This window comes from Furipterus horrens, unplaced genomic scaffold (genome assembly GCF_987537825.1).
Source record: "Furipterus horrens unplaced genomic scaffold, mFurHor1.1.pri manual_scaffold_1, whole genome shotgun sequence".
Lineage (NCBI taxonomy): Eukaryota > Metazoa > Chordata > Mammalia > Chiroptera > Furipteridae > Furipterus > Furipterus horrens.
In genome coordinates this window covers 155,438,564-155,462,691 of record NW_028327171.1, presented here as the reverse complement: position 1 = coordinate 155,462,691, position 24,128 = coordinate 155,438,564, and the positions used below count along the sequence as shown (strand labels likewise).

Sequence of the window (24,128 nt, the reverse complement as noted above, 5' to 3'; positions counted from 1 at the left end):
TCAGACCGAAATAGGTCAAATATGCCTTAGTTTTTGGGAATGATTTCATTACTTGATTATGCCATGCTACATGATCAGTTCTCACAATGTGGTAATTTTGAGCAGGTAGTATGGATTTGCTTAATATTAGGTAAGTAAAATTTCTGCTTTTTGCAGAAATTGAATTTTTTGATTAATTTTACACAGTTCTGAAAATATCCCCACAGCTCCTTTTCAGCTTGAGGGTTAAATGTACAACCTGATTAATCAGAACAAAAACCTACTGCAGAGACTTCATTTCCTATATTTTTCCTTTAATGTTTTGCCTTTGTTTTTTACTTGTATACAGCTGCATATGCTTATTATTCCCTTTTAACTTCATCAGCTCCATTGAAAGAAGTCCTAGCTAAAGAGTGATAAGACCTAGATTCTTGTTAATCCATGAAATGGTTTTGTGATTTCAAACAACAATAGATAATGTTCTCCTTTCCTTCAATTTCTTTATCTGCAAAGTAGAGCCAATAATCATTTTACTTCTGTTTCATAGGATTATGGTGAGGTTAAAATGAGATCATATGCATGAAAATGTTTCAAAAGGTTAAAATACTCAGCCAACTGAAGTCGATTTTTTTTTTTTTTTTTTTTTTCCTGATTGAACATTTCTTCCTTTGGCCCATTAATAGCACACAGCAATTTTTTTCTGGAAATTAATATTTTCTATTGTGAATAGTCAGGCTTTTCCATTCTATCTTACCCTCTAGTTTTATAGTTATAGAAATAGAAAAGACATTATTCATTCTGCAAGTGGTTTATTTTGAGCTCAAAGATTAAGGGAATTTTCCAAGCTCACACAGGCTCAGAGAGGCAGGACATAACTAAAACTCGAGGCTTCTAACAATGTTCTTTTGCATTCATCGTACAGCCTGGTTTCCATTGTGCAGTACTTTTTAAGGAACAAGTGATGTCCAAATCTACCTGTCTCTTTGCTGGTAATTCTAAAATGCCAAAATGTATTTATCTGAGATTTAACCTCTTTATGAAAATATATTCTATATATTTTTAAAAAAATTTTAAATTATAAAAAGTAGTTTAGCTCAGACTAGCTCTGTCACCAAAGAGATTCTCAGAATTTTAGAACCACTGTGGTATTTTACACACTCTATATATACTGGATCAGTTTTTTAATCACAAAGCATATTAGAAGGCAATAATAATTTTACTTAAAATTTTTTCACATTTTTAATCTTTTGGTTCATGTTATCAAATCCTTACTTATGCCAAAGATAGTTTCATGTTTTTCAGATCAATAGATTTTTGTTCTGAGAGCAAAGCTAATTGCTGTTCAATATATAAAGGATTTTTAGTTTTGTATCAGTGATAATTAGACTTAATTTCTAAAGCCTCATTAGGCAGAGCAGACTGTTCCTTGACGTCTATTCACTTTTTATTAAACATAATCAGTGTTTTCCAAATGCATATTGTCTTGCTAAGACATCAATTCCAATCAAGGAAATATGATGAATTACTAAATCCAGCATATGTTAGGCTGCCAACATTTAATCAGGCTCCTGAGGAAAAATACTAGCAATTTTGAAAGCACTTCTCTCAGTTTAAAAAAAATTAGTTGGATTCATTTTAAGATACTTTTAGAGAACATCAGTAAAGGTAAGTAATCCAAAAAAAAATACAGTAGTCCCTCTCTATATCGCGGTTCACTTATCGTGTTCTCACTGTATCACAGAATTTTAAAAAATATTATATTATTACGAATTTTTCGCTATATCACAGGATTTTGTGGTACTGTATACATATGTTGTTAAAGTTATGTAGGTTTAAGAATGTAGAATAAATGTAAGGTTCCTACTTCGCGGGGGGGTCTAGAACGTAATACCCGTGATAAGTGAGGGAGTACTGTAACTTAATTAGAGGTGATATGGTTGTAAAGCCATTCATGCTACTATATATGGTGTGATTAATATGTATAATTATAGTTAATTAGAAATATATATAATTATATAATACTCTATGAAAATGAACAAATACATATCTTGTTAGAGTAAGTATGACGTGTGATAATTTTGATTGGCCTACATTTTGTAGAAAATGTAAAATATAATTGTGAACAAAGACAAGTTACCATGCAGTGATATTTGCCTTTATACAAATTGTTTAAGTTTTGCAGTTGTATGTACATTATTCTTATATTATCGTTTTTATTAATTATTGTATTATCTTTCATATGAACAAATGTAAACATAGTTTTGTACCACCCCATATATATTGAAAAACAAAACTATGTATATTGAAAGACTGGAAGGAAATTCCTCAGAAGTAATGGTTGGTGGTACAGTGGATCCTTTTTCCTTCTATGTTCTTACATGTTTTATATTTCCTATAATATGCTTGTATTACATATATAATATAAAATTTTATATTAAAAAATAAATACTTCTATTTCTTAAAATCCAATAGCAGCTAATCTTTCAGTTTTCCAAATTCATAGATTGTATACAATGACTAAATATTATTTATTTGTTTTTAATCCTCACCTGAGGAAACATTGATTGATTTTAGATAGAGAAGAAAGGGTAGAGGGGAGATATCAATTGGTTGCCTTCCCGTATGTGCCTCAACCGGGGGTCAAACCCACAAACTAGGTATGTGCCCTGATCAGGAATCGAATCCACAACATTTTGATGTATGGGATAACGCTCCTACCAAATGAGCCACCCAGCCAAGGCTTCATTAGTATTCTTAATCACTCTTTCTAACAAAATGTTTGCATTGGAAAATATATTTTCTCCATCATTCTCTTCTTTTTTCTTTTTTCTTTATAACATACCAAAAAAATTCCACTAATATTAGTCCTTTAAGTTCTAATTTTGTTTAAGGCATTTCAAAAATTGCAACAGTGGTATTTCAAAACTCTGTATTTTACAAATGAAATTTAGGTGCTAATAATCTCTGCTTGAAGATAATATCTGCAGTATATAACCATGGTTATTCTGTATAAGTTAATCATTTTTTTACTTCTGAAGTTGGGAAAATACACATATACTTATTAACAGCAGAAATTTGTTGAACATATTGACTAGCAGTGTATAGTATAGTAATATTTAGGTAGAGGTATGAGAGCTCATATTTATTAAAATTTAAGTAAATTTATTATTAACTACAAAACAGTAATCTGATGATTATCTTTAAAAATAATTTAAAAAGAGAAGCCCTTATTTCAAGTAAATAGATAAGGTTGACCCAAGAAATGGGGTGTGTGGCTTTAATCTAGACATTACCAATGTTATTTATTTCAGTCTATAAATGTGACACATAGAATCAGCAATGTTTCATTATCTTCTTAGACAGCAAACACTTCTACCAGCTTCTAAAGAAACTATGATTTTAGGGATGATAGACTCCATGGAACAGAAAGAACAATACACTCTTTATGAGGTCATGCTATACTGTCTGGATACCTGCTAACAACATTCTGTTAACTATTTAGCCAGTGAAAAGGGTGTAAGATAGATATCTTACAGCCTTTTTCATCACCTTATAATCAACATGTTGAACCTAATTTTTATCCTTGTTTTTATTTGATTTTGTTTTTGTTTTTGAGTGTCAGAGTAATAGAAAGTAAGGTTGAACTAGACATATTTTGGTAAGTATAAAATAGGGTTATTTTTTATTATGTGAGTATGATACTTAAGGAAAAAGGTAAAAGGTGTTCACATTTTTATTAGGCATATATAAAGGCTTCAAAATAAATTGTTAATGACAAAAATAATCTTGAAATATTTGATAATCTACTAGGAGAAGTATTTTCTGTGAATTGTAGATAAGAAAATAATTTAAGCATAAATATAACAGTTATGTTTATTTTTTTCAACCAGCAAGTCCATAAACATAGATTAATGAACATCTACTGTATTCAGGCTAAAAAAGCAAAGAAAAGGAAAGATACAAAGGAGGGAGAATTTAAAAGTGACTAAGAAAATGTTGCTTTCTCTATTCAAGAAGTATTTTCTTAAGGTATTTCTATTTAATGTCATAAGACCATGACAATAGAAAAATGTCTGGAAGTCTTATTGAAAGAGCCCCTTTTCTTAGTCACTTAGTCAATAAATATTTGTGGCAAATACTTAATGTGCCAGGCATTATTTTCTCCAAATAAATTTTCCCTGAAGACATTTTCCATAAAGAAAATTGTGAACATATTTCACTACAGGAATGAACTTCAAAACCTGGCTTTGAGGAAAAATTAGTCTTTATATAGAAACTGAAGAGTACAAAAGAAACAAATTATGATCACTGGCTTAGAGGAGCTCATTGTTTGGGGAAGACAAAACACTGAGCATAGTGCTATCCAGCTAAAGTCAGGGTTTTGTTAATGAGGAATAAAAGAAGACTTCACATTAAAGCAGGCAACACCTGATCTTTGGCAAGATTGTAATGCAGGTAAATAAGTAAAGAACAAAAGATTCAGCGTCAACAACCAGGGTTCTAATTCAGCTCTGCTGTTAACTGTCATACCTAATGCAACATAGCTGTGGGCACATCGGGACTCTGAGAATATGAGAGATCACTACCAGAAATCTAAACGTCTAGAAATTCATGTCACTAATCTACCAGGTAGAGTTTTTGATTGATAGACACAGGCCTGTACTAGGAGGCCAAATATATGAATGCAAGTGTGGAGCTAAGGAGGCATTTTTCAAAGTCATGACTCTTAGAAGGTAACCTACTGTGTGTAACTGGAAAGCATAGTCAACAGTGTGGAAATGATTGTATCAAACCATATCTTTCTCCACTGTTTTTAATAGTTGACAACCATTTCTCAGTATAAATGGCTGTTCCTCCTGTTTCACATCTTTAAAGTGTTATTCAGGATATGATATTAATAAATTATATGATTAGAGTAAATTAAGAATCCCTAATGCTATAAAGTTTTTGGTATATAAAACTACTTGCTTCTTCTGGCACCATAAAGTAAAACTAAAAATAGAAATAATATGAAACTGTGAAAGAAATGTAAGGAAATCCAACAAAATTTTTATTTTTCTCATGATATTAACTTGAATGTTTTTCTTAAAATATAACATGTCCAGTTCTATCAAAAATATTTGGTGCCCTTGCTTTGCTTGTGCCCTGAGAGTTTTCTTAGATTCTTAGCAGGATCATATGGTATTCTGTGTAACTTTGAAAAACTGAAACCTACTTTTTTAGGCCTTAATTCCCTTCTCTGTGATATGAAGTATATATATATATACATATATATATATATATAACAAGTCTCTTTTAGGTATAATGTTCTAAAAGTTTTTTTTTAATTATTTATTAGGAAGTAAAGGATGCTGAAAGTATGCTTTCAAAGAGAAAAGTAATAAAACATTAACTGTTTACCTGAGCCATGGTTAAATTTGCTGAAAGTTATCTAGCCCCAAACTATTTGGTAAACGATCAGTTCACTGAATGACTGACTAACAGATCTAAAATTGTCAGACCAAATATCTTAGCCCAGATTTAAAACATTCACCTAAGCTAATTTACTGGGGTACACACAGGTCCCAGTTCAGAAAATTACGAGTAAAGTTCATGCATCCACTTATATAATATTGAGCATATGAGAAGCGCTGTGTTATCATGAGAAACTGATGGTGGCCCAGAACTACAAATCCAAGGAAAATTGCTGCAGCAAAGTCTTGGTGATACTAAAACTTAAAAGATAAAAATCTTCAGTAACTTGGCAAATAGATCATTCAGTGAATTGACTTTTGGTGGACTGGTTTACTTCATTTACTTACATACTGCTTTCTCCCCCAAATAAATTTATGTACAAGTATATAAAATCAAATAAAATAGGAACCACAAAAGAAAAATAAAGACAAACGAGGATATAAAATTGAAGCAGATTGGAGACTTGAGAACACATCCCATTTAGACCTAAACTTGTTGCTTGATAAATCACAAGTTCACTTTAGCTTTTCTTGAAATGTAGGAAACCCAATTAATTAGATAATTTGATGTCCATAAGATAAGGTTAAAACGGATCAATTTTTCTTGAGTTGTTCAGCCATACGTCCAAGTATCAGTTATGAAGAATAATAGAAATGTTGAAATAAAGTTTTATTTAAATTAAATTTCATAATATTTCTTTTTTTTTAATTTCTGAAGACAAAGCATTTAAAAAGTAATTCATTTAAAATAAACATTTTCTTTAAAGCTTTATTTAGTTTTTAAAGCACAAGAGGCTGAGAGCAATAAATTTATTTGCCAATTTTCTTAAGTATTTCTCCATCTTGTCATCTTAACCTTAATTACTTTTAATCTTCTGAAATAAAACATAAACCCTTTCTTCCTTCTCTCTTTATAGTATTTATATAAGTGAATGTGTTATTGCTAGAGATTTAAATTAGTAACTCCTGAAAGCAGAATTACAATGGTATAATACACTTAATCTGTCATCATCTGCATAGTGTTGATCATTGATTTTCTTTTTATCTGTATCTTTTAAATCCAGTCAAGAAAGATTATTTTCAGGTTCCATTTGCTATCTTATTCTTAGAAATTTAAAAAATTAACTTTTTATGCACAATTTTTGATAGAAATGCTTATAGCAAATGAATCAAGTGGTATAAATTGTATTTGCTTTTTTCAGAGAAAGCTTACTGAGAACAATACCTTTTTTTTTTATACCTACCATTATTTTGGCTACTCAGTGAATTAAAACTGTAATATTGATATAAGCTTCTGATTTTTTAACAATTAATTTCTTATTTTCTAAAATCCATGAGTCAGAAGACATTACATGTAGCCTAATATATGCAATTCTCTTAAAAAATATTTACTTTATAAATACCAAGGGCAAAATGTAAATGATAATGTCACTGTATTTCTTTGGCAAATTTTGTGCCCCAAATATTCTATGTCTTTTTAAACAAAGATGTGTTTTCCTTGATAAATAAAAACATAACTAAAAATTGTAACTGGATACAAAAAGGATAAATTTATCAAACCCTTTACATTTTGGCTAAAAGTTTATTTTATTATTAATAAGATACTTTAAAAACTGAATGCAGATTCCTTGACAGACTCTTTTTATTAGTCTCTCTCTCCTATTCCAAGTGCCACAAATGTCACTTTTATAGTTTTCAATTTATGTGATGCGTGCTGCCTTGGTGCCTAAGAGCATAATAGAAAAACGAAAACCTAAACTAATCAAAATCTTCCCATACTGGCAAACATAAAATTGTTTTGATGGCTTCCTTCTTAGTGGTTTATAGCCTACAAATAGTTAGTTAAGCTATTGTTCCTATTTACTTCATTTGAAATCACAGCAAAAAAATTATTTTTCTCATTTTTAAAATTATTTTTAACATGGGAATTACTGAAAAGAATTAGTGTAGTTATTTATTTTTACCATGTAGAGATGGTCTATATGTTTTTTTAATCAAAATATATATTTTATTATATTTTTTCCATTACCATTTATGTTTTAATGTTTATATGTTTATATGTTTTAATGTTTTTTTCCGACACAACTCTGTCTTTACATAATCTGGCTGTGCTTTTATAGCTGAATATTGTAATCAGTCACTTATCAAGTATAAGAATATGTTTGTGACACCAGAGATACATGTAGTTAAAGAGCACAGGTGTAGAGTGAGACAGTCCTGAGTTTGAATCATAGTTCTGTTCCTTATTGCCTCTACTCCTCAGGAAATTATTTAACCTCATTAGGTCTGACTTTCCTTTTGTTGTACCATAGGAACAACAAAAATCACTAAGTTAGGTAGAGCTGTTTCAGAATGCTTGAAATAAAGCACACTGCTTGGAATGTGGGATGTAGCTATCCTATGTTATGGTAGCAGGAATATTGTTTGTATTTTTAGTATATATTAAATAAGATATTCATAGACTCCTTGACCCAGATTAGGAATCATAGCATAAAATAGAACTCAAGAACTTTTTATTGATTTTGGTTGCAGAATTACCCACAGTGATTCAACTTAAATTCCTAGTTTTCGATATTCTTAAGAAAAAAAAAGTGCACTTATAAAATTTCCTTAATCTTCATACTGAATGAATTATCTCTTAAAAAAAAAAAAACTAGGAGGATTATTTTAAAGGGTACCTTTTCTATATATGAACATATTACTTTGGACATATTACTATAAGTAAAGTAATACAACATGTGTTTTGATTGACATATGGAGGATAATGAAAATCAGATTGAGATTGTATCTGTGCACTGAGCAAGATTATTCTTATAATACACTAGCATTATTCTGTTGTATGTGTTTCTGTCAGGAAATTTATAATTAGAAATCTCAAATAGACACAAAAGTAGACAGAACAATATATACCCTGTATGCATCATCAGCTTTAGAAATTATCATATGACCAATATTGTTTTACATATACCTCATCTGCTTCTCCTCCTCTGTAATTTGTTGAAAAAATTTTGTCTTGTTTCATCTGTAAATATTTCAATTTATTTCTCTAAGAGATAGGTACTCTTATCTTCTACCAGAGTACTATATATATATATATATATATATATATATATGCCATTGTCAAACTTTAAAATAATAATTTTTAATATCCTCAAATATCTGTCCTTGTTTAAATTTTCAGTTGTCCCATAATTATAATTTTCTGACCACTTTGACTGTTTGAATCAGTATCTAGATAAAGTCCACACTTATTTTGAGGTTTTTTTAAATACATATTGCAAGGCTCCTTACAGTCTGTTTACTTCTTGAAATTTATCTGTTGAAGAAACTTGTAATTTGTAGTATTTCCTATAGACTGGGTTTTGCATATACTTCTCACCCTTTTATCCTGTGAAGTTACAGTAATTAAATCTTGGTAAGGCAAGACTAATTTACAGGGGTGTGGGCGTGAACTTCTATCAGGAAGCTAATGTCTATCTTGTTATCTCTGGTTTTGGTGATTGGCAGCCACTCAAGTTTAATGCTTAGATTCATTCGTTCATCAGATATTGCAAAATGCTGATATTTTAACTCTTACATGTCTTCTTGATTTATTAACTATAATATTTCTCTATAGAGAAACTATCATCTATTGTTTAAATAGCCTGATGTTTGCCTGTACTGATAACGCATGAGAAAAAGCCATAAGATGTCATCACTCCACTAGTATTTTCAATTATCTGCCAACATTATGGTCAATATAGTTCAGAAATGGTGATTAAGGTATACAGTAGGCCCTCTCTATATCGCAGTTCACTTATTGTGGCCTCACTGTATTGCAGGTTTTTAAAAAATATATTTAATTATTTATCGCGGATTGTTCGCTGTATTGCGGGATTTTGCAGTACTGTATATGTATGTTGTTAAAGTTACGTAGGTTTAAGAGTGTGGTATATGTTTAAGAACATAAGTAGTGTTTATAAAAGTGTGGAAAAGGTTAATAAGGGAGTGGGAAAGGTTAATAAGGGACGGGGAACAGTTTATAAATGCGTGGGAAGGGGTTATAAAGCCTTAAAATGTATATAAATACTAAAATAAATGTAAGGTTCCTACTTCATGGATTTTCATCTATTGTGGGGGTGTCTAGAACATAATACCCGTGGTAAGTGAGGGAATACTGTATATCTATATATAAATATACAGAGATATAATTCTCTTTAGGTATTTAAAGTTGAAATCATCAAAGTAAAACTACCAAAGATAGCCAAAGCCATAAACAAATATGAATGTAAATTTAATTAAAAAAATACAATTCCTAAGGTTAGTACCTCCTTTATAAACTTCAAAATATCTGACATATTGATCAGTGTGCATGTTTTGTAACATTATTTCTCTAAAATGTTGATTAAAAGGGAATGCAGTGGTGTCTTTTGAAAGAAGAGGATGTCATCCCTCGCATCAGAGCAATGGAAGGCCGTAGAGGACGACCACCAAATCCAGACAGACAGCGAGCACGAGAGGAGTCCAGGGCGAGACGTCGGAAGGGTCGACCTCCGAACGTTGGCAATGCTGAATTTCTAGAAAACACAGATGCCAAATTGCTGAGAAAACTGCAAGCTGAAGGTAAAAAACAATGTTTTTGACATGGCTATAATCATACTGAAAAGCATGTTTCTTATGTTTTTGACTTGTGAATGATGGACACTGCTCTCAGTTTCTAAAATGTAGATATTTGTGTTAAAATAAAAACGAGAAAATAAGGAGTCCCACTAGTAACTGGAGTTCTTTGATTAGGTAAGCTCCTTTCAAGAGCCACACTCATAAACACATCCTACTGTGTGTGTTTAGAATTACAGAGGTGGGTGATAAGCTTCTAAGGCTCACACAGAAAGGGAATCAACCAGCACTTGGCACACACCTTAAGGTTGTGCCAACCTTCTGGAAATTCTCATTTTAACAGCTCCCGATTCCTTGAGGTGATACAAGGGAATAACTCCAAAATATGTGGATCTGTGGAGTAAATTTTCAGTCAGAGAACTCCATTTACTGGTAAGTAACCCCAGTCTTTTAGTTTGGGTTCCTCTGTAGTTTGGATACATTATATGTATTTTCAAAATGCCCAACTAATAGATTTAAATCAAAATGTGTTCATTTCAGGATCAACAAAAATGATCACTTATCAAACACAGAGCACTCATAATAACCTCAAATGTATTTATGATTTAAAATTATACACAAATTTTCAACATGAAATTTTCCTGTTATGTGTGATACAGAGAATGCTGACCAAAATAAAACAGTTCTGCTGTGAGTTTGAGTATTAACTTAGAAATATGAAGTTTCTTAGGTTGTCTGAATCTGTATCAATATATGTGTTGGTGTCTTATATTCACAAAAAAATATGTATAAGCATATATATCGATGGAAAATAAAGATTTAATTATAAAAATTGACAAAAATTACTAATAGGATTTTACTGCTTCTCCTGATTCTTTTTTTTATTTTTCCTGGAGAAAAAGCCTGATTTATCTTTATTCATTGTAAACACCATCATAATATTGACTTCTTTATAGCTGCTTTGTTGTTATCCACAATAAAAGTTCATAGAACAAAGTGTTTTTAAAAAAAAAGAACACTTGTTCTCACTTACTTTAAAATAAAAGACACTTATGAGTAAAATCATTAACAGTTTTTTGTTAATCTGTCCAGAAATGTGTATATACTCTCCTGTGTCCGTGTGCTTAACACACACCACACATTCATATATGTAATATAGATGTAAATATGCATACATATTGTAACATGTTATATAAAAATACTTTTTGAATTCTAAAATAAATGGACTCATAGTATATATACTATCAGCTTTCTTGTTCCCCACATAATTTTTCTTAAACATCTTTCTCTACCACGGCTTATATATCCACTTACCCTTTTAATGGCTGAAAAGTAAGTAGTAAGAGATGCCACATTGCTTTCAGTTTTGGTAAATAACAGGCAAATACTGTTTCTGAAATGGTTGCACCACTTTATGCTTCTACCAATGGCATGCAAATTAACTGCCTGGCATATAACTTAATGTCCTATAAGTTTTTCTCTGCCTTAGTATCTTAAATACTTATGTTATTTTATGTGGTTTCTATTAAGACTTTTTATCTCCTTTTAACAGATAACTAGTGAAGGGTTTTTTAAAGTTAATATAATAATTAACAGATATAGCCATACATAATGAGTTTTTATAGTTAGTATTGTCAATAAAATGTGTATTGTTTGCATAAAATAAGAAAGCTTGGTATTAGCTGATACCCAAAACATGGATACTTCATACATGTTTTTCATATGTGAATATATGATACAAATATTAATACTTAGTATTCAAAATGGCAACTTTATATTTGCAAAATAAACTAAATTTTATTTAGTTTATTTTAATACAAGTTAATTATTCATAATCTTTTACCCAGTGATTTTTCTCCCCGAGATTTTAAATTGGTTTGTGTTGTGTTACATAGTTCTCCCTTATTGTATTATGTTGCACTTTGCAAATTTTATTACCGTTGACCTTATTGTGTATATGTGTGTCTGTGTGTGTTCTTTCTCAACATTTATATAAAACAGTAAATAAATAATTATTACTAACCTTTACAAATATATGGGGTAAAATATGCATGTTTTCTTCCCCTTGGGAAGAAAACAGTATAGGAATGAATCACTTTATCACCTTTTATTTACACGTTAACAGTTTGGGGGAAGTTAAGCTGAGGGGATTCCACAAGTTTCTGTTTTGTAGTGTTATTTTGCTAGGATTCAAATAGACTGAAAAACGACTTAACCTGAGTTTCAGAACAGTAAAATAAATGCAGACTTTGTATATTCAAGCATTGTACATGAGAACACTAATTTCTCATAGACTACAGATAAGAGTCTGACACGGTTTGAATATGAAAATCAGACACAGGCAGATTTTAGACATGTCTAAAAATGCATCTTAGAATCAGAAATGTGTTATACTCAAACTCAAAATATCTCTAATTCTATGTGAAAATAAACTTTTATCTTTGAAACCTAAGCAGACAATTTTGTACACCATACGGGATATTTTTAAATTAATATCTCAAAAGATAGTTATAACAAATAATATTTTCAGCAACAATAAACCATATAAATGAGAAGATATTGGAACAGTTTATTCCTAGAGCCTGAGTGAATTTTGTAGGTTTCTTATTCATTTCCTTCTTCCATTGTGTCCCTAATTTTTAAACATTTTTTCACTTTACATCTACTGTTGTTAATAATACAAAATTTAAGGTACATAGTTTTTAATTAATTAAAATTGTATCATTGTATCTTCCTTGCTAAAGTGAAAAGATTGCGTTTACTTTTAATGTTTTTCAGTCCTAATGGTTTAAAAATAAAAATTACTGTGTATTTGTGTGGGGCTTAAAATCAAATGATACATTCATACACAAATGTGAACCTATATATATTATAGGTTTTTTTTTTTTAAATATATAAGCCAGACTTCTATTAGAGAGCATCAGTTTAGTTTGGAACAAAAAGTCATATCAATATGTCACTTTTTTTTTTTTTTAATCACTTTTTTTTTTAACCACTTAGCACATCTTACATTTTAAAACATATTCAGGTCTTTAGGGTCGAATTCAGTGAGAGCGTTCAGTTCTTAAGTGATAACTATTTACCTGGTACTATCATAGATGAGAACAGTGTCCTTTATGTGTGTGTATTATTATTAGAGGTTGCTGACTCTATGGGTCATTTTATAAATTTTTATTTCCCTAAGTATTTAGTGAACAGGAGATGCTTTTTATATAACTCAGAAATTTTTGATGATGTATTTAGTTCCCTCATAATGATCATTATTAAATTGGAGATACTCTTTAGCATCAGTTTCCTTTTCATCTTTCATGAACACTTCCAGTTTACTAGATAAAATTAGACCTTTGTACATTCCCCTCCCCTTTCTTTTAAGTCGTGGTGATAAATAATCAGTCATAGTAACCAACTTCACCTCAGCTTTTACAAGGATAGAGTTAAGTCCTTACCTGAATTCTTAAGCTGTTCAAATTTCCTTTTTTTAAGTATATTTTATTGATTATGCTGAAATAGTTGTCCCAGTTTTTCCTCCTTTGACCCCCGCCATCTGGTGACCCCCTTCCTCCAGCAATTCCCCCCACCTTAGTTCATGTCCTTGGGTTGTGCATATATTCTTTGGCTTCTCTCTTTCCTATACTATCATTAACACCCCCCCTATTTTCTTCCTACCAATTATGCTTCTTAGTCCTTGCACCTTTCCCTCATTTTCCACCTTCCTTCTCCCACAGCTGATAACCCTCCAAATGATCTCCATATCTATCATTCTATTCCTGTTTTAATTGTTTGCTTAGTTTGTTTTTGTTTTTTTAGATTTAGTTGTTGATAGTTGTGAGTTTGTTGTCATTTTAATGTTCATAGTTTTGATCATCTTCTTTCTCTTAAATAAGTCCCTTTAACATTTTGTATAATAAGGGCTTGGTGATGATGAACTCCTTTAGCTTTACCTTGTCTGGGAAGCACTTTATCTGCCCTTCCATTCTAATAGCTTTGCTGGATAGGGTATCTTGGTTGTAGGTCCTTGCTTTTCATAACTTTGAATACTTTTTGCCAGTCCCTTCTTGCCTGCAAAGTTTCTTTATCAGCTTATAGTCTTATGAGAACTTCTTTGTAGGTAATTTTCTGATTTTCTCTTGCTCCTTTTAAGATTCTCTTTTTATCTTTAACCTTTGGCTTAATGTGTCTTGGTGTGGTCCTCTTTGTGTCCAACTTCTTTGGGACTCTGTGCTTCCTGGACTTGCATGTCTATTTTCTTTGTCAAATTAGGGAAGTTTCCTTTCATTATTTTGTCAATTAAGTTTTCAATTTCTTGCTCTTCCTCTTCTCATTCTGGCATCCCTATGATTTGGATGTTGGCACTTTTGGAGATGTCCCAGAGTCATCTTATACTCTCCTAATTTTTTTTTTTGAATTCTTGTTTTTTCATTCTGTACTGGTTGACTCTTTTTTCCTTTTGTTTCAAATTGTTGATTTGAATCCCTTCCCTTCACTGTTGGTTTTCTATAGATTTTTCTTTATTTCATTTAGTGTAACCTTCATTTCTTTTCTTATGTTCTTGCCATATTCAGTGAGTTCTCTGAGCATCCTGATCACCAGTGTTTTGAACTCTGCATCTCATAGGTTGGCTATCTCTGTTTTGTTTAGTTCCTTTTCTGGGGTTTTGTTCTGTTCTTTCATCTGGGCCATATTTCTTTGTGTCCTTAATTAGGCAGCCTCCCTGTGTTTGTTTCTGTGTATTAGGTAGAGTTGCTTTGACTCCCTATCTTAGCACACCTGTTAAGGTGTATGGAGTGGAGCCTTAGGTATTTTGCCAAGGCAGGGCAACTCTCTTCACTGCATCGTGGCTCTGTATGGGGTCAAAGGAGTTGGAGAGGGAACAATGCTGCTGCCTTGCTTCTGGAGGTTGCCTGGTACTTGCCCCATTTCCAGTCACTTCACCCACTTCTCCTATGTGACTGGTGCGCTTCTAGCTGTTGCTGTGGTGGTGATCCCCAGAATGGGTGGGTTTGTATGCATTCTAAGTCCTTTGGGGCCCTTTAAATGGACTCTCCTAAGAAACTGGCAGTTTCATCCACAGTCTCAACCCTCACTGGTTTTTACAGGCAGAAGTTATAAGGCTTTATCTTCCTGGCGCTGGAACCCTGAGCTATGCAGTCTGCCTGAAGCTGGGATCGCTCACTCCTAAGCTATCCCTCCCGATTTTTATCCACCACATGTGAATGTGGGACCACTCGTTTCACTGCTACTGCCTCTCTGAGCCACATGGTATCCTCTTCAACCCTACTCCAGGTCTCTGCCCCTCCTGTCTGTCTTGATAAATGTGACTTCTTTACATCCTTATTTGTTGGACTTCCATACAGTTTGATTTTCTGGCTTTTTGTTTTGAGGTTAGGTGTAATTCTTCTTGTGGTTGCGCGAGGAGGTGAAGTGTGTTTACCTACACCTCCATCTTGACTGGAAGTCTCAAATTTTCTTAAAGGTTTTTAGAAGTAGTAGCTTATAAACTATAGTGTCAGAAAAACCTGGCTTTATATCTTGGCTCTGCTATTTAACTTCCTTGATCCTTTGTTATTTCTTTTGTAAGCTAGACATAATGTTTTCTATCTTATAAGGTTGTTATAAAGATTAAGCAAGATTATGTACATTTTATACAACATTCAATAAATGGTGGAAGTTATTAGTAGACCCCAGGTAATATAGGTGTTAACCCAACCATATTCATTATTAATGAATATTCTTAAAACTTCATCTGCTGCATAATTTAAAACAATGTCTAATGTATTTTCTGAAATGATATTATGAGTGGTTTCACGATACACCACTTTTATAGTTAGAGGTATTTCAACCAACTTTGCTAGCAGAGAAAGCATGACATTACATGTTTCTAGTATGTTATCTATTACCACAATAATGGTGGGAAACAGCCAACCACAAAGCCTTATTGGTGTGCAACACTAAACTTTAATTGCTTTTGGAGAGGGAATCAGCGGGAGGTAAGTTAGGTAGCACTGCTGATCTTGGCTACTCTTGTTCACTTGTGGGGAGTCAACTGGCTCCATGTGTCTCAAGCCCCAGCCACCTACTCAAATGTGTTCTCATAGTAAAAGGCAAGTAGAAAGAGTACAAATTTACTTCTCAAACTTCTCTTGCATAACAATTGCTAACATCCTCTTTACCAAAGAGGATCACATGGCTGAACTCAGGATCAAGGGACAAGAAAATATATTCCATGTCTGATGAAAGAAGATACAAAGTCACATTGCAATGACATGGATGGGGGAGCAATGAGGAAACTGGGATCATTAATTAAATAAGTCTATTCCAGTCATACATTTGTCCTTAAAAACCATGAGAACTAAGGTGTCCTTTACTTTGTGCTCTTTTTATGTAGGCCATTTAGTCCCTCTTCTTCATAAATAAAAATTTCACTTGATTTAGAAACTTTACCATTTCTGTAGCTGATTGAATATTGTTTGGGGTGACTTTATATTTGTATTATTTTGGGTTCTTTTTCTTTCTTATACATTTTTTTTGAGAGAGAAACATCGATATGAGAGAGAAACATTGATCAGGTGCCACTTGTCTGTGCCCCAACTGAGTTTTGAAACTGCACCCTAGGCACATGCCCTGACCAGGAATCGTACCCATGACCTTTCGGTGTGCAAGGCGATGCTCCAACCAACTGAGCCACACTGGCCAGGGCCATGTTGTTTTTAAGACTGAACAGCTAACTCATATTTTTTACACATTAGCAGCTGCTTTTATACTAAGTGATGATTATATGAAATGTGAAAAAAATGTGCTTAGGTTATTGCCTGTGATGAGAATTAAGATGAGAATTAAGAGAAGTATCATTTTTGGGTAGTTTCTGCATATGGGATAATATTTGATGAAATAGGTAATTTCTAGGAGAAATGAACATGATATTTTCTTCCACACCATTCTCTTGTTGTCTAACCTAAGGCATTTTTCTTGAAAATTATGTCCTTCATGATCCTGTCAGTTTCACAGAGTTTTTAGGTTGTTTTTAAATTGGCAGTTATATAAAGTTGTTAATTGTGTTTTTTGAAATTTTGTATTTTTCAGAAATAGCAAGGCAAGCAGCACAAATAAAGCTTTTGAGAAAACTCCAAAAGCAGGAACAGGCTCGGGTTGCCAAAGAAGCTAAGAAACAACAAGGTGGGTGATTTAAATGATGACATAGACTTGGAGAGTAAGTACTAGGGAAATTATAAAAAGCTTCTCTTCTTTGGTCCTCTTCTGATGATATCTGTGCTTTGGTTTTTCATCATAGCAATAATGGCTGCTGAGGAGAAGCGAAAGCAAAAAGAACAGATAAAGATTATGAAACAACAGGTAAGTTTACACATTGGAACTGACTTTTAAAGCATAGATTTTAGAATCTATCTGTATATGTAATACTTATGTTATTTTCATTTTTATTTCTGAAATAATTTTCATATTAATATTGTGTATCTTATTTAGAAAGTTTTCATTTTCCATTAGTAAAATTCACCTTATTTTAAATAAAGTTGTCTTAAATTTATGTAAGTTTAATATCCTGATAGAGTTTGAATGTAAGTTGACGTCTCGAACAACTATCAAACTTTTCAAATTCATGTGTCAATAATTAAGAACAGTGCTTAAATGTTCAAATTTCAAAAACAAAAGCTTGTTCTAAAATGTGTAAAATACTAGTAAAAACTTAAATTTAAGTTATATAGAATAAAATTTGCCCCTGTTACTTCTGAATGCTCTGATTAAAAAATTAAATTATAAATTACTACTGCAACAAAAATGAAGAAAGCATTATTTCAGCATATGTGGCATTCTGTTGTTTATCTATAATATTATTTTTCAAAATTAAGTATTTGTAGATGAAGTAATTTTTCAGTCCTATAGGAAAAGCATCACATCACAAGATACGCAAGATAGGAGTATGTGAACTGCCCTCCCATCTCTCACAGTCACATAACAATTAAAGCAGAAAAGAAATTGGGAGAAGATACTATTATTTAAAAAATTTTAAACAGCAAGTAGTTTTTTCTAAGTATAAAATGAAGTCAATTATGTTATATAAATAGCTGCCAAATAAATGGCTAGGGTTGGATTTAATGTGGTTATCTCTAAGGTTCCTTCAAATATTGACTAAAGAAGTTTGATTAGAAAAAGTTGATTAAGATGATTAAGAATTAGGATTCCAAATTTAGAGAACGTAGGCAGCCTAGAGCTGAACATGGGCTTTGCTACTGAAAAATTGTGTGACCTTAGATGAATTATTTAACCTCTAAGTTTCTATTTCCTCCATCGAAAATAAATAAATCACTGCATTATCTGAGGATCAAATGAGATATTTATTGTAAAATGGCTACCATAGTGCCTGCCACAAAGCAAATTCTCATTTCTTTAAAGACAAATATAAAACACCAAACTCAAACTATATGGTTCATTCTTCTTCTACTGTAATTTAAAGTAGTTATAAACATGACCCACCTTCCTTAGTTTGTTGATTGTTCTTGCTAAAGATATTGGAAGTTTTGACTAAAAAATATGTAGTCTAATGAGTGCTTTTATTAAAATATAAATATTTACTGCATATTAAATATATTTGTACAAATAAGTTTATATCTCATTTTAAAGTTAAATATTAGTGTTTCTCTTATTCTTTTTTTATGGTTTATGCTACTTTCCTGATGGCTAAAGACCCCTCAAATCCCATCAGTACTTTAAATTCAGCTTTGTACATAATCCTGACGTCTTTAAGTGGCTACACCCTACATAAACATAGTTTTTCCTGCTCACCAAGAAATCATTGAGCTCCCAATGTTCCATAAACATTAATACAACTGAGCTAACCTCAGATTTTTATCAAAATATTTATCTGAGGCCAGTTTCAGAATCTGACCTGGTCTTTGATACCAACAAAGTGAATCAAAGCATAGCATAGGTTTACTTACATACTCAGTTACATATTGCCTATTTTAAAGTCAGTGTTAGATCTAGAATAAAATAAGGCATGTGCATCTCAACCTCTTGGTTATTTTTTTCATTTAGTATGCCAAAAGTATTACCAGACAGTCCTCAAGGCAGTTTATTTTTTTTGGAAACTTGCAGAAGTACTACAATATTATGAAGCAGAAGGACAAAGGCATTGGAATCTGACCATAGCTCTGTACTTTCTGAGTTTAGGCAAAATATTTACTCTATAGGAACTTCAGTTTTTTTCCTAGGTAAAAAGAGGACAATTTCAACTCCTATGTTGTTTTTCATGATCAATAAGATATTTTATGTAAGTGCCCAGTTCAGTGGTTTGGTACTCAGTTATTATAATTTTTGAAAATAATATTTCCTCTGCTAATGTGAGTAACAACAATACCAAATATATGCACATATATAAAAATAACTTGGACAGTTAAGATAAAGCTCTAGACTGATTGTACTTAGCTCAAGAATCTCTACTTACCTTTGTACATAAGAGAGCAACGAATGACTTCCTGTCATGAGAATATAACACCTTTATGACCCAATGATTGACAGAAACAGGAAAATTAAATCAAGCATTTGCTTTACTCAGATCTCAAGTTCTAATCTAAATAAATAACTCAAATACCAATCAAGTACAGCCTTCTCTACTACTTGGAAGTGAAACAAAAGATATACTTGAGTTTTTATTATTAGCAAGCTATAATTAATATTCAAAACCAAGATACAGTCACCAACAGCAAAATCATAGAATGTGATCAGTTTTCTACTATTGAACAGTAATTCCAGAAGTCCTGTTGTCCTGTGGTAGACCCCTATAGGGAATCAATAGCATCAATGTGCAAAAAAAGAAGTGTTTAAAAGCATATTAAAGTATAGCTTCAAGAAGTAAACTAGAATCTGAAATTGGAACTGGTATTAAACAGCAATATAAAATGTATTGGCTCTGGAAATCTTAAGACAAATGCAATTTGCAAGTAGGAAAATTTGGGTATTTTTTTGAAAACTAGATTCTCATCAGTGCCATTTTGGGATCTTCAAAGGGGTTTCTGAACATGAAATTGTTAACAATATGTTTATAGCATATGAGATCATTTTTTCTATTCAAAACGTAAAAGTTCTGAAAATTTCATGATCACTAAATTCTAAACCAATAACTAATACATTTAAATTTATACAATCTGACTACCAAATATTTCATGTGAATCTTTCCATAGAATATAAAATTTTAATCCATTCTTAATTTTACATTCAGATTATGTCTGAATTTGGCTTATTGTACTAGTTAAAAACTATGTCATCATGGTATCATTCACCGTCTGAAATAAGAAATTATGCTATGGAAATTACTAATAATTATTACAATTATGTGGCACTATATCCTTCTTTAAAGCATTTTAAATTGTGACACACTGAGAAAGAGCATGCAACTCTTATTTCATATAAGAGAAATTATTCAAGATCATGCAATAAATGAGAATAACAGAACTAGCTTGGGTTTTCTGATTCCTGACATATTCTTTTTCTACCATTCTGTGCTATATTTATTTCAAAGTATTATTTGTAATTGCAAGTATTTATAAAGATCTACTGGTTAAATGAATTAAATCAGCTTGATTTACCTGGTTTTTGTGTACTTATTTAGCACTTGTATTTTATAAGTTGTTTTGAGAGATTTTACAGAATCACATTAATTTGACATGAACATAATATATATAATGTTAAACTAAATAATTAAATACTATACCCACCATAGTAACCTTTGGTTATTCTGTACTTATATCTTAAATTATTTGTTTCCACTTAAATACTTTTTATCTAGATATTTAGTTTATTTTATTATCTTTAATTATCATAATTTTTCCAACAGGAAAAAATTAAGAGAATACAACAAATCAGGATGGAAAAAGAACTTCGAGCCCAGCAAATTCTAGAGGTAGAATTCCTAAATTTTTATATAAAGTATTATAGTGATAGTTTCAAGTCTGCAAAAATAAAAATTTTACATACAAGTTCTCTTACTCATATAAGTTAATATGTCCATCAGAAATTCTCCTTAAACATAATACGTATAGTAAGACCTAATCTGAATCTTACTTAGCAAGCTCATTTTATCCTAGCAATGAAAATCAAGGAAATAGGACAAAAGAGAAAGGGAAACCCTCTGGAAAGCCAGTATGGTTGTCATAAAGATCATGTGCTAAAACTCATGTGCTTTACTTTTAGAAAAGTCATCAGGACTTATAGCCAGAGGTTTTCTTTTAATTCAGAAATGAAACACTACAGAAGTAAATTTTAAATGTTTAACCAGCTTGTTTTTAAGGCTCTTAATATATCCCTCTTTCCCACAAGATGATAGGGCTAGAGGACATAATTGGCATCAGCAAAGTCTTAGCCAAAAGATAGCAGCAAGGGAAAATACAGAAAATCTCCAACCAGCATATCTAGGAATTTAAAAGCCTAGCAACAGTCTGTAATCTTTTAGTTGAATAGCAAGCAATTTTCAACAATTTAATTGTTCAAAGGCATTATTACTCTCTCAAACTATGCACATAATGACTGCTGTTTAGAATAATAGCCCCAAGTAAGCAAGAAAAATCCAAATTTTTAATGTACTGTGTCTAACTAAGCAAGCATATGTCTCAAAATCATTTCCATCCAAAATCTTTAATATATAAAGTTATTTATAACCTTTAACCTATTCAGGAAACTATTGCTATATAGAACAATTTATTCCCTGAGGTCTCCAGGTAGTTTTCCATGTTACAGGTATTTTTCCTTCTAGAGGTATATACATATTTCTTTTTCCCATTTCAAATTACTTTAAACTCCTCCAATAGCAAGTATTCCTATCCTAAAGTATATTGAGAACAACTACTAGATAGTTATGAAGCTACTAGATAATGATTTAAGATTATGAAGCTCAAATTTGATAGCATGATCTTGATATTCAAAATGTGCTTCATGAAAGATTATCTTTCCATTCTATTAAAAAATAAATAAAAAATAAAACACCTAGAATTTAACCACAATATACAGCTAGTGAAAATCAGATTTACTATGTTATTTAAATGTCACTGAATAATGACTTTCCTTTATCTCAGATTTAGTATTAAAAAAGAAATTTTAAATAAAGTGAATATGTGCAAACTCTTAAATGATTGATTTATTCTTTAAATAATCTTAATTTATTGGTTAAAATCTGTCCTGTTTTCTAAATTTTTACTGTGATCATGTTTTACTTTTAAAAATAAGAAAAGTGACAGAATCTTTTGTTTTTTATGATTAAACTTTAAAGCAATGTAACAAACATTCATTTATTTCAGACTCCTAACAGAGATTTTTAAAAAGCTAAGAAAAGCTGACACTTTCTTAAGTATTTAAGAATTTTTGTATATCTTAATGTACATATATATATATGAGAAATGAAATTAGTACGTTAAATATGTTAACTGTGATAAATCTGTTGTTGTGTACATATGTGTTACATATTGTTTTGTGCCTTGTGAGGCATGTAGCTACATTTTCAAGTCTGAGATTATTTTGACGTTGTGATGCTGTTGCATGACTTTGAGACCTGTTTCGCATGCACAGGCGAAAAAGAAAAAGAAGGAAGAAGCAGCAAATGCAAAATTATTGGAGGCTGAGAAACGAATAAAGGTTAGTTTAGATGAAAATCAGAGTTTTTGTTTTTCAAAAATAAAAACTATATACTGTTACACAGTATCAGTTATACCAAAAATAAAAAATAATAAAACAATAGCTGTGCTCAAAATGACTAAAAAATGTTTAGCACAGATATATGTGTATAATGTGTGTTTTTATTGTACGTATAGTCTATGTTTATATATTTTTATTTTATGTGATGCTTTGAGCACCTTAAATAGCAGACTCAAATCAGATATGCGAACTATTGCATAATACCTGTACATACTTTTGCTAGATAAGAATGATCTTTCTAAAGCTATTTTGTGTCATTTATGTTTATGTTTCAAATTGTGTCCAAAATCTGTTCTCTCCTTAGTTATAACTTTCTCTTTGTTAATGTCCTTTTTAACTATTAAAAAGTATAAAGGCTACAGAAACAATAACTTAACTTTATCAACTGATATTACAATAATAAAATTAGCCACTATTAATTATTGTAACTTTAAACGTTGTTTGGGGGTGTTTTGATTTTCTGGCATGAAGTGTTAAGAGACTGGCTTCTGTACACATTCCATTCCTTATCTTACATTTTTTAAAATTTTATTTATTTATTTATTTATTTATTTATTGGATAATTGATTACTGAAACATAATAGCTGAGTGATCCTGTGGTTCTGTTAACAGCCACTACAATATATCTTACAAAGCCAGGGAACTGTTTGTTACCTTTTCTACATAGACTCTCCAACTTTTTTCTTTAGATTTCTATCCCCTTTCATGGCTGTCCATAATATTAAGTTTATCCAAATCTTATCCTCTTTATAAAAGTATTTAAATTGGTCGCATTCATAGAATTGTTTGTATTAAGCCCCATCCCCTTGGGATGGTGCCCTGAATCATAGGTGGGCATGAAAATCTCAGACTGATCCCATTGTCTCTTGTCTCTTGTCACTCTCATTTACATACAGTCTATAGAAATGATAATTATATTCTGATAATGATAATTTATATTCAGATTTAGAAAGTTTTAATCAGCTAGTCAGTTCAATGAATGTGTCATTGAAGTGTGCTTTTAAGTTTAAATATCTAGTGAATGAAGATCCTTGCTACTGTCATAAAGTTTTTATGTATTAGGTAGAACCACATGAAATTGCCATTTTATAATTTAAAAAATGATTGAATATTTGCAATTTTATGTTTCAACCAAATGGAAGGCTACAGAATCTCAGAAAAGGAATTGTTAATACTTGTAGCATGTTCTAAATCTTCCCTCAATCATATATTAAGTTTCTTATCTTTAAGGAAAAAGAAATGAGAAGACAGCAAGCTGTTCTTCTGAAGCATCAGGTCTGTATACATACAGTTATATAATTGATGCAATGTACATTGTATAATTTTTCTTAAATCAATTTTGGACAAAATCTTCAACATAATTTCTTAAATATTTCCAATATAATTCCTGCTTAAGTTTTTCCT

The 24,128-nt window shown here is 31.2% G+C and overlaps 1 protein-coding gene across 1 annotated transcript in view; it reads left to right on the top strand.

The window, feature by feature from the left end:
• Window positions 1-24,128, top strand: part of LOC150022090 (WD repeat, SAM and U-box domain-containing protein 1) — a 429,825-nt gene that overhangs the window by 265,755 nt on the left and 139,942 nt on the right. Inside the window, exons 16-21 of the mRNA XM_090280155.1 lie at window positions 9,824-10,034; window positions 17,109-17,201; window positions 17,317-17,378; window positions 20,875-20,940; window positions 22,599-22,664; window positions 23,955-23,999. Of these exons, the coding sequence (XP_090136281.1) occupies window positions 9,824-10,034; window positions 17,109-17,201; window positions 17,317-17,378; window positions 20,875-20,940; window positions 22,599-22,664; window positions 23,955-23,999 (543 nt within the window). The remainder of the gene's footprint in view (window positions 1-9,823; window positions 10,035-17,108; window positions 17,202-17,316; window positions 17,379-20,874; window positions 20,941-22,598; window positions 22,665-23,954; window positions 24,000-24,128) is intronic.